This window comes from Leptidea sinapis, chromosome 34 (genome assembly GCF_905404315.1).
Source record: "Leptidea sinapis chromosome 34, ilLepSina1.1, whole genome shotgun sequence".
In the NCBI taxonomy this organism is placed as follows: Eukaryota; Metazoa; Arthropoda; class Insecta; order Lepidoptera; family Pieridae; genus Leptidea; species Leptidea sinapis.
The window spans coordinates 1,701,146-1,713,680 of NC_066298.1; the positions used below are offsets into that span (position 1 = coordinate 1,701,146).

General features: G+C 33.4%; 1 protein-coding gene across 2 annotated transcripts in view; it reads left to right on the plus strand.

Moving 5' to 3' along the window:
* LOC126974894 (SEC14-like protein 2) overlaps nucleotides 1–12,535 on the plus strand; it is a 67,060-nt gene that overhangs the window by 39,368 nt on the left and 15,157 nt on the right. For both annotated transcript variants that reach the window (XR_007731591.1, XM_050822608.1), the window contains exon 2: nucleotides 1,229–1,298. Coding sequence is in view for 1 of the 2 variants with exons in the window: in XM_050822608.1 (XP_050678565.1) it covers nucleotides 1,229–1,298 (70 nt within the window). In the remaining variant the exon portion in view is untranslated. The remainder of the gene's footprint in view (nucleotides 1–1,228; nucleotides 1,299–12,535) is intronic.

Here is a 12,535-nt window from a genome sequence, read left to right on the forward strand (position 1 = left end):
AGCAACTTTTGAAAGTATTGGCAGACAGCTATAAACTTCAAATCTAATTTTTGATTTGAGTCTTGGAACTAGTGTAAAGATTCTAGGCTTTGAGTATATTTTGTAGACAAGCCGACAGCCCGATAATGCGTGGCAAATAATTTTGAATTGTCAATGTGTGCGTTGGTATAGTACGCATTTCGGAGCTAATGCCAAGTGTGGCTGAGTGTTCCGGTTTCCGCTCCTAAGCTCTTGCAAAATCGAGGGAATTACAGGAGCGTTACCGTTATTTAAGGATAGTGTACGCGCTTTTTTGGAAAATACCAAAATTGTTTCATCAAATTCATTGGTGTCTTTAATTTACAATTAATTATTGCATTCAAAGGTGGAACAGAAAAATACAAGTTCAAAATCGGTGATGTCTATATCATTGTAGCGACTGAAATAGATTTACTTCTCTTTCTACTTTATCGCAAATTTGTGAGGGAGTAGGCAGGATGTTAGGACGTAAAAAGTCATGGACCGTATACAGGGTGTAATCGTTAGTGATGTACATAATGTCAATACTCGATAGAAACATAAACTCGCAATTCCATCTACTAGGCTCCGTAAAATTGCTAAATCTTTTAAAGGGGACCGTGTTATATTTTATGATAAACTCCCAAATGATATTAAAATATTATCAATTAGAAATTTTAAATGTATCGGAAAAAATAAATTAACATCTAAGGCCTATTACAATGTAAGAGATCATCAACATTTGAATGATAAAGATAGTTAGGATTAATGTTTTTAAATTTATTGTTACACTCATTTGAATGCTATTGTAACTTTTGTACTTAATCCTTGCACTAAGTAACATAAAAAGTTTTACAGTGAATAAAGTTTTTTTTTTAATTTGAATTTGAATAAATATGACCAGGCGATTATTCCGTAATTATTACAGCTATCAAAAAAATTTCAACTGATATCGAAAGTACGTTACCTAATCAGTAAACGACATCAATAACTTTTTAAAAATCTAACGAATCTCTAACCGTTTGACGTCAATTTGCCCCTGCACACGTTTTTGTGTCACCACCATAACTCATTAGTTCGTGTTGTAATGTTTTGTTTATAATGAAACTATGGAATATCATTGTGAATATTAATAATGTTTATGTTCAGTTAGAAGCGACCTTTTAGAATAATAATGCCAAACGCGATGTTACTATTGTTAATTAATTGTATTTAATATTTTTTGTTACAGTTTCGGAGGAGCGTTAAAGATGTACTCAAGCCCGAACATAATGATCATTTTTTGCTGAGATGGCTTAGAGGTATTACTTTTACTACATTATTTTTTTCGAGCCACTTGTCTGTCTATTCATGACGGATTAAGGAATATTATATTATATTATACCTTGAGGACTAAATTTGGGTGTCTCCGGCAGAATTTTAGTGAGCAATACCTTGCTTTTTCAAAATAAATCAATTCGTGGTGCTACTTTGCAATGTAAAAAAAATCACATCATTTTCTAATTGAAGTATATTTATCTCCCTATCTCTTTTTAGTTTTAATATCCAACATAATGTCAGTTCACACAGGTATAGAGTGGCGACTGGTACTTAATAATTGTAGAGCTTCCGTTGCCATTTCGGAATATTCTTGGTCTCTTTTCATCCAAAACACGTCGACACTGTCCATAAAATCCTTACAGAAGATAGTAGATCTTTTAGTAGTAATGTGAAATCATTATTGTGTTTTAGTCTGAAGGGCGCCGTAGCCAGTGAAATTACTGGGCAAATGAGACTTAACATGTTATGTCTCAAGGAGACGAGCGCAATTTAAGTGTTGCTCAGAATTTATTTATCTAACTGAAATAGGGTCGTCAGAATTTTTCAAGCTGTAAGTAGGTAATGGGGTCGCGAAATAAATGAGATTGGAAAACTTTACTATCCGAAGATTTTCCGGGCCGAAGATTGTGTTTCTAGTCCCCCACAAGATGGACCGACGATCGCCGGAATACGTTCGATGAGGGTAGCGCAGGACCGATCGTCGTGGAAATCTTTGGGGGAGCCCTTGTCCAGCAGTGGACGTCTTCCGGCTGATGATGATGACGATGATGAAGGAGAATATTTAATAAGACGAAAAACTAACCACCCTTTAATATATGAGTATCTTAGTCTTATCCTAGCTCTCTAACCTTCATTACACATTTGATTTAATTTGGATGTATATATTTTTTATTTATTTATATATATTATTGGAGAATCTACAGCTGAATACTTTACAATAGTTACATGATAAAATAACCGAAAGCAATTTACAGATTCTCACGAGTAGCTATGTAAAATATAAAACAAAAACAATGTGAGAGTTACGTATACGAATATTGGAAAAGGAAGAGCAGTAGAATTACAAGAATATGTGGAAACTCTAATGTGTTAGGACGATGAAAATGAGACCTTATACTAGACTATTAATAACATATTAATGTATAAATGCATGCTTTGGTGATAAACCTTTAAACTTGACACGTCTGCGCGACACATGTCAGTATTATGATTATTCTATCGATATAATTATTATTATGATAACCTCAGATACATAATTCCATGCATAAGTTACACAAAGTATCCTCAGTTGTTTTTATATGTAGACCGTACTTATAATTACTATATATAATACTAGCTGACTGGACAGACGTTGTTCGGCACATATTAAATAATACTGTTTTTTATGAATTGTCAATAATATTTCATAACATCAAGAATTATTTCGTAAAATGTGCTCCCTGTTGTTATAATGAAATAATTGATTCACGGCAGAACTGTCAAACCGTGCGTCAATAAATTTTCTCATAGAAAATATGTCCATACAAAATAAATATTAAAAATAAAAATAATTATGGGTCCCAAATCGAAATAAAAACTATCCTTTCTCTCAAGTTGGACTAAATTGCACCCCATCAAGTAATCCCCATTAAAATTCGTTCATTAGTTTAGGAGACCATCGCGGGCAAACAACCTATCACGTAATTTATATATTAAGATAATATAATCTTCTTAATCTTAATCATCTATTAATTGAACGTATTAGACATAAGGACCTACAAGCTTAGGGCATACTCCCAACTTAAAGGCCGGCAACGCATCTCTTGCCCCAGCTGTGTGGATGTCCATGGCCTTAATACCACATCCTATCACGTGAGCTTTAAGCCCGTTTGCCCCCTCTTATACTATATATATATAATTCTTCTGTACGTGTGTTGACAGTGAACCTAAACGGCTGGAGCTATTTTTATAAAAAATCTATGTGTTATTCAAGTGGATTCGAGGATAGTTAAGATTCACAATTGAACTACCTCCTAAATGGCTGGATCGATATTGATGATTTTTTTGTGTGTTCCAGTGAATTTGAGAATAGTCTAGATCTCAATTTTAGTCCATATATAACTGTCCTGCCCAAGTGAATTTTAGAAAACGGCTGGACCGATTTACAATATAATAAGTGTGTGTACTACCCGGTTACATTATGATCACTGGACCTGTCACTTGACGTCGATGACGTCACAAAGTCTCTTTGTTACGGAGTGCAAAACCAAAGAGAATGTAAATACATACCTTGTAATAAGAGGCGCGACTGCCTTAGTAAAAAATTAAATTAAGTATGAAACGTGAAGTAATTTGGCATACGTTTGGAATAGTCATTACGATTTATGACAACGAAGTATAATCCGGCTACGTTTGAAAGCGAACAGTCGCTTAAAACGTAGTGGATTTCGGCTATCTCCGTTTTTTACAAGATTATAGCCGTCATCTGTAAATCTATCAATCACTCCACGTTTCAGAGAGTTTCGCTAGGCTGTGCAAAACAAGCATCACTTGTTCTTATATGAAATAATCCTATTAATATTATAAATGTGAAAGTTTGTCTTTTGTCTTTGTTTGTCTGGATGTATCTTTGTACTTCTGTAATGCAAAAACTACTGAATGGATTTTGATGAAACTTTGCAATAATATAGCCTTAATACCACATCCTATCACGTGAGTTTGCCCCCTCTCATACAATACATATATATAATTCTTCTGTACGTGTGTTGACAGTGAACTCCTCCTAAACGGCTGGAGCTATTTTTATAAAAAATTCTGTGTGTATTACACCAGAATAACACATAGGCAAAACAACGTTTGCCGGGTCAACTAGTACTACTATGTGTCACTATTATTTTATTATTAATAAAAAAACTACGATTTTTTAAAATTACGATTACATCAATATAATAAGGTGTTTTCTCAAAAGTTTTGCTACTCAGCATAGGTATTAGTTGGGTATAATCCAACAGCGATGTTCACCTTCAAGAATCACGACATGTACCTAACTATAATGAAACTGGAAACCGTACTGATGCAACAGGCTGAGCGCGAGAGGGTGAGAGGGAAACCAGAGTGGCTTTACGTTCTAGCGAGGTCCAGCGAGATAATGTGGCCGTGTAGTACTTCTATACGCAAGAAGTAATACTTCTCCGGCGTAATAAAAGAAAAGTCCTTAAAAAAGTATTCGTCGTGCTGTTTTACGTTTATAGAATTCTTTCTAATATTGTAATAAATAAGGTATTAAATACTTACGAAAATATTATTATAACGCACAAAGAGTTACATGCTATGTATAAGAAATATCAATCTTAATATTATTTTAACTTATTTAAATCACAAAGGTCTCTGTGTAAATCTCTCCATGAAAGAGATGAAAATACTTTCATTAGGGAAACTGAAAATTCGCTTCTTAGTGATGGTTTAAATTTTTATAAATATGTTAATTCGATTGATAGCTGGAGAGAGTTACCTTCGTATTTTCACTCAAATGATATTATTGCCGATAATGGTCAAGATATAGTTGATTTATTTGCCAATAAATTTGGAAGTGTTTATATGAATGTTAATCTTGGCAATACTGAATTACCATTTGATTTTAATGATTGCTACGGAAACTTAACACTCACCAGGGGTGACATTATGATGGAAATTTGTAAGCTTAACGTAAATACAAGTCCAGGTCCAGATTCAATTCACCCACTGATGGTTAGAAAATGCTCAAGTTTTTTTGCCGATCTATTGACTAAGCTATTCAATAGCTCTCTTAAGATTGGCAAGTTTCCTACTGCCAGGAAACTTTCGTATGTTACTCCTTTATATAAAAGTGGGGATAGGTCAGATGTTAGTAATTATAGACCAATTAGTAAATTAAGTGTCATTGCAAAAATGTTCGACTCATTGGTTTATAATAAATTGGTTTCCTACTTATCCAAGTTTATCATTCCCCAACAACATGGTTTCTTGGCGGGTAGATCAACAATGTCCAACCTATGTATCTACCTTGAGTACTTAGTTTCTAATATTAATAAGAATCTGATTGTAGATGCCATTTACACGGATTTAAGCAGAGCTTTTGATGTAGTTAATATTCAACTCTTGATTAGAAAATTAGAGAGATATGGTATTACTGGAAGTTTGTTAAAATGGTTTGAATCATTCTTATCGAATCGCATTCAACGTGTGAAAATTAAAAACTTTTTATCAACGATTATTCATGTCAACTCAGGTGTAGCGCAAGGTACCCATCTAGGTCCATTGTTGTTTTTGGTTTTTATAAATGACATTAATGTTTGCATTAAGTATAGTGAATTCTTGTTATTTGCGGATGATATGAAAATATTTAAAGCAATCGCTAGTGACCATGACCGAATACTCTTACAACTTGATATTGATTCTTTTCAATCTTGGTGCATCCTTAATGGGCTTTCATGCAATATCAAGAAATGTTTTTGTATTTAATTCGGATGGAAACAAGACTCTTCCAGTCGCTATTCGATACATAACATTGCTTTACCGAATGTAACTTCAACTAAAGACTTAGGGGTAATTTTTGACAGCAAACTTTCATTTAATGATCACATAGTCTATATAAAAATCATCACTACAAGAAGAATAAACTTTATTAAAAGATTCACCAAAAAATGTAATAATATTGCTAGTTTTAGAGTGCTTTATTATTCATTTATATATCCCAACTTAATGTATGGTTCAGTAATTTGGAATCCTTACTTAAAATATCAGGTTGATACGCTCGAAAGGCTGAATCATGTTTACTTGAGATATGTGGCTTATCGAATTGGATCTCCTATGTCGTACTCTATTCACGATTATGGTTTTATGCACCGAGTCATGAATATACCCACTCTTTATTCGGCTCGGCTGAGATGTGATTATATTTTTACATTTAAAATTTTATCAAGTAATATTGATTGTAGTCAACTTTTAGCTTTATTAAATTTTTCTGTTCCTAGTAGAATCTTGTTAAAGAGTGACACTTACTTTTCTACTCAATTGTTGAAAACAGGTGTGTATCATCACTCTCCTATTTTTGGCTCAGCGAAGCTACTAACAACCAGATAAACTGGATTGATTTATATAATACTAGTTTACTATCTGTGGCAAGACACACTAAAACCATGTTTATTTATAATTAGAAATTAAGATGTGTTGGTAAATATAATTATTTGTTAGTTAAGTAAATATTGTATCAGTTTCATAGTTTTAATATTGTAAAAAGGGTTCGCCCGTATATAATAAATAAATAAATAACGCATAATTTAGTTAAATAACGTTCTTATTTAAATATCTTTAAATTATTTTTATACAGTTAGAAAGAAATTACACAATATATTGAAATTTATGTAATTCTCGTTCATTGGTAGTGGTTCAGTAGACATTATGAGTTACAGGAGTCTTATAGTTGCTGAAGTATGATACAAGTTGTCTAGTTGACCAACTAAAAAGAAGTATATTCTTCATCATATTAGCCGAAGACGTCCACTGCTGAACAAAGGCCTTCCCCAAAGATCTCCACGACGATCAGTCCTGTGCTGCCCTCATCCAACGTATTCCGGCGATCTTGACCAGTTCATGGATCCATCTTGTATTTTGGTATTTGTGTGCCATCCAAGAATGTCAATCTATATATTTTTCCCAGTATCAGTACTACTTTATCAGTTATGCCTACTACTCGGTTGGGTCGAGTTAGTAAGTCTTTTGTTGGGCGATGTATATGCTTCTACAATATGAAAGAAGAAAGAAAGAAAATGTACAAAACAAAATGTGTTACGAAACTTAAAAGAATTGTCAAGAAACATTTGTGTGGGAAAGGTTACTATAGCATAAACGATTTTCTTAATGACACCACGGACTGGGAATAAAGCTAACACCCTCAGGCTCTTTAATTATTAATGTTTATTGTACGATATCACATTGTAATCCATATTTTTATATAAAAAGAAAGCCCGCTGAGTTTCTTGCGCCCATTCTTCTCAGGTTCTGAGGCAGTCTCTTTTGAATGGGTGGTAGTTTTTGACGGTCAATAAATGATTTTGAATAAAAGTATTTGAATTTCATATTTTTATTTAAATTTTTATGATATATACCTACTGAGAATTGATAAAATACATAATATTGATAAAAACTAACATTAGTAATAGTAATGTTATGTTAATTTATCATTGTTTTTTTATGATAAAGTTATTTATAGTATTTATTAATTGATAGTTTTAAGAATGTTATACTTTCCTATAAGACTGTGATCTTGTGGGGACGGGCCTGCCAACACTGCGTCTTCCGGTACGTAGTCGCCATTCGAGGACTCTACTGTCCCATATCGCAGTGAAATAACCTTGAACAACAATTATTTGCTGTAATTAAAAATACACCGCCACTGATATTAATCTTGAATTATCTTTCAACCCATTGAGGTTCTTGTATTTATGTAATAAACGATTAAAGTTGCAACAAGGCAGTATCTTACAAAAATCAGATAACTCTTGTTCGTTTAAGTAATGTTCTGAATATTTTCGTAGCGATTTGACGTTGTTTATTAAAATGTTGAAATCTTTTATTGAATGCTTGTAAATCTATCTATATCTACACATATACCAGGTCCACATATATCATTTTCTTATTTAGGAAAACAAACTGTTTGTTACAAATTATATTAATATTTAAATTAAGCACAAGCAAACTTAACGTTCCATAAAAAAAAACACAAGCTAAAATTCCAAAGTAAAAAGTAGATCGTTAAATATATTTCACAGAAATTCACTTACAAACTAACATTTACACTGTTACCTACATTAAACATCTAATAATAAAGAAGAAAAAACATCTTAAACAAATATCACTTCACTTACTTATCTTTTATATAAAGTACTACTTAATAATAATATGTCAACATTTTTTAGATCATTTATACGTCTATATAGACTATGACAAATTCAAATATTTTTACTCAAAATAGGATGTGACATCACTTATTGAAAGTCAAAAACTACCACCCATTCGAAAATGAATGACTCAGACCTGCGAAGAACGACACAAACAACAAAAATATTGTACAATATATAAAGTAATAATGTACAATTAAACTTATTATTTAATAGCCTGAGGGCGGTCACTCCCTTCCCAATCTGTATCATTAAGAAAGTCATTTATGTTATAGTAACCTTTACCACAAAAACGTTTTGATTAGCTGTGAAAACGTCGAAAATATTGTATTTAGAACTAACCTCTATTTTGAGAAATGCATGCGCACTGACAGTGTCATACAATTTTTTTTTAATATGATGAAATTGTTGCCCAAGGTTCTCGGGGTAGTAGAATATACGACCATTTTTTAAAGGCTGTTGCATCGTTTATTATTAGTATAAAGATTATAAACGACACACTTTCGGCCTAGACAAACACGAAAGCTGTAAAAAAAATCAGATTTTTTTAAGTTTACGAAAAAAGGGAAAAAAATATATCTGGACACTTTTGGAAATTTGGGAAGTAAATACTAATATACGACGGTAAGTATAGGGAAAATACTGAAAAAGTATTATACAATTATAATTAAATCATAAAAAAAATTACGGAATCGTCGGTGGGCGAGTACGACTTCCACGTGTCTTTTTTTTTTGTAATATATTTTTATTAAAAATCCATTTCTGTTCTTGATTTAAACTAATACAAAAAATATTTTTTTCTGGATGTGTTGCGTTCCTCCACAGTGCAGTTTTCAAGGAACTTTCTTCCACGTACAACCAAGCTGTGGAATAAGCTTCATTAATACGACATGGAAATCTTCAAAAAAAGCGCGTACACCTTCCTCAAAGACCAGCAACGCTCCTGTGATTCCTATGGTGTTGCAAGAAAATGAGAACGACGGTGATCACTTAACATCAGTTGACCCGTACGCTCGTTTGTCCACCTCTTCCATAAAAAAAAACAAATAGATATTTTCACTGTCTCTAGTTTTTACAATGGTCGACTGAGTTAAAAGCAAAAATATCATTGGAATTTGCGAAAGAACATGATATTATAATACTTATTATTATTAATGTTTATCTATTTATATATTTATTAAGAAGCCAACGTGCATACAACTGTCATAATCTACGAACATATTTAAAAAATATTTTATAATGTTGTACACTCCACTTATAGGCTAACTCGACATGCTTAATTCGTATAATATACCTTCTTTGTAATAACAATGATTCGAGGAACTCGGATTCGATATCCATATTGTTGCAATCATAATTTTGTGCGGCGGCCATCTTGGATTTCATAAATGATCCCAAATTCGTTCTCTGCACCCTCGAGTACGTCGGATGCGGTACCCATGTTGTTGAAATCATAATGTTGCGTGCCGGCCATCTTGGATTTCAAAAATGACACCATCTTCGTTCTCTGCACCCACGGGAACCTCGGATACGATACCCATATTGTTGAAATCATAATTTTGCGCGGCGGCTATCTTGGATTTAAAAAATGATTTCAAATTCGTTCTCTGCACCCTCAAGAACCTCGGATACGATACCCATATTGTTGAAGTAATAATTTTGTGCGGCGGCCATCTTGGATTTCAAAAATGATCCCAAATTCGTTCTCTGCAGCCTCGAGAATCTCCGATACGATATCCATAATGTTGAAATAATAATTTTGCTCGTAATATAACATTTCTCTCATACGTCGATAAAAAAGATTTACTTCAAAAATGCATAAAAAATATCACAGTAATTCGTACTGTAAGTTTTAAAAAATATTACGCGGTCCTTGACCCGCATCGCATTTCGTTCTCAATCATGCCCGTGTCCATGCGTACCTATCGAATATTTTAGATATACGTTCGAGCGATTTTTGCCTAAAGTGTTGGGAAAACCTCGCCTTAACCAATACTTTTTACTTTGTGTTACTAACAGCTAAAGACAATTTTGAAAAATATAACATAAGTAAAGTCACAAGCAAAAAACTGTTAAAAAAAATAATTAGGTTTTTACATAATAAAAAAAAAAACAACAATAATTAAGAATAATGACTAACCATCTTGCAGTACTTTCTTAATTTTTTTGACCTCCTTTTTTAAACATGAGGCAGAGTGCCGAAAAATATCTATGCCAGCTCTTTTAACCAAATTGTTGTAGGTGACAACTATTATATATATGACAACTATATACTACAACCACCAATCGAACCCTACTTAACAGATTTGGGAAATCGACCCCTCCATCTTTAATATTTTTCAGGAAAGAGAGATTAATAAATTCTCTGCCATCAGACAGTGGTGACGCTTTGTAAAATTTTAGAAGATGTAGGTGTAGGTGTTAACCATTTTAAGTTTATAATGCCATCACATTATAAACTTGATTTTTCTCCTTTGTTCAATTCACGCTAACGGTAACCAAAGTCGCGCCTCATTGCTAATGGAGGAACAAACAGAAAATATCAAATTCGTATCAATGATTTAGTTATTTGCTGTCTCTTATATTCACGATGTAAAGACAGTAACAAAATATACTTGAACACAGATTAAGTATTCATACACCTTCTGGGATGCAAACTTTAATGTGTTCACTTTCACTAACATAAATTTTAAAAATGAAGGCTATCCGGCTGTGATCACTTAAGGCGAATGGTAAGCAGAAAACGGGCAAACAAGAAAGAAAAGGTTTTTATATAGCTTTGACAATTTTTTGTGTAGGTACATTTATTCAGATTAGTAATCAATAATGAGAATTGTAAGCATATAAACTGTTTGCGCCTGTTAAAATATTACGATTTCCACGCAAGAATTTACAAAATGTTGGCTTTGTTACATAGATCGCGGGCCGGCAGCCGTGAACTCATATCGCTCAAGGTCGCTAGCATTTAGTGTCGCCTTAAGTCCTTATAATCAGATCATCTGCTATAGTGTGCGCGGAAGCGCTAGTCACCGCCTGATGTATGTGAGCGGCAGGGCGGGGGAGGTAGACAAACGTCAATCTAACTTAGTATGCCGTCGACTATATAATATATCGTGTGCGTGTTGTTAATCGCGCCCTCCTGCGTCTCACCACCACCTTGTGCTATCGTTCGGTTGTCCTTCTATTCCATAAAAAATGGGATGATTTTTTTTTATGCGAGAGGGTCACATTCTCTTGCAACACTCGTCGCTTTATAAGGTCGCCAACGCTCGTAAGTTCCTTTGGTGTTACAAGAGCATATAGGCTGCGGTGATCACTTAGGTTACACTTATTTGTCCTCCTCCTTATTAAAAATTAAAAATGTCAAGGAAATAGGTATTGACTGAAAATCCTCATTCAAGTTTGAGATACATAGCCGCTGAACTTTGTGTGTCTCGCAAGTAAATCCGAAATCATTTTAAATAATGACTTGGGAATGAAACATATTGCCGCAAAATTAGCCCCAAAAGATCTGAATTTTCTCCAAAAATTCAATCGTATAAGAGTCGCTGAAAACATTCTGGAACAAGTCAATTATAGCCCAACATTCATAAATCGCGTTGTTACTGGTGTCGATGTGGGTTTACTAGTTTGACATGCAAACTAGTAAACAACCTTCGTATTGACGGCTTCCCATTACTGAACCGAAACCGAAAAAACCATGCCAAAATCTCCTGCAACACCAGAGGAATCACTGTTGTGCACTCTAAATTCCTTCCGGAAGGTCAAACTGTAAATAAGATATATTATTGCTGCGCACTCTAACCCCCTTATTCATAATGGTCCGCTAACTTTAAACAGTCACTTAGGAGTGTTTTTTCTCATTTTGACTTAGGTCAATAGAAGAAGACACAGTGAGAGTTAGCAATGCTATAAGTTAGCAGACTATTATGAATAAGGGGGTTAATGCCGTATCAGAACGTATCGAACTGTTCACATGTACGTTGACTGAGTTCCCAAAGGGGGTCTCTTGTATATTAGAAATTATATGAATATTAAGACAAAATATTGTCTTGTTAAATTTTTTTGTCATATTATGTTCATTACAATTCAGTTAGTTCTATTATATTTCAACTGTTTTTGACATTTGACATTGTGTGACGAATATCTATTTATTATTATTCTTATTGTGTGACTATAACCCCACGTTTACACCAAGGTACTGCGGTAGGTTTACACGTATTTGACAAGACAAGTTTCATACAAATATTGTCTACGACAAGTTTTATGTTTTTGTATTTTGAAAACATTGCATACCACGT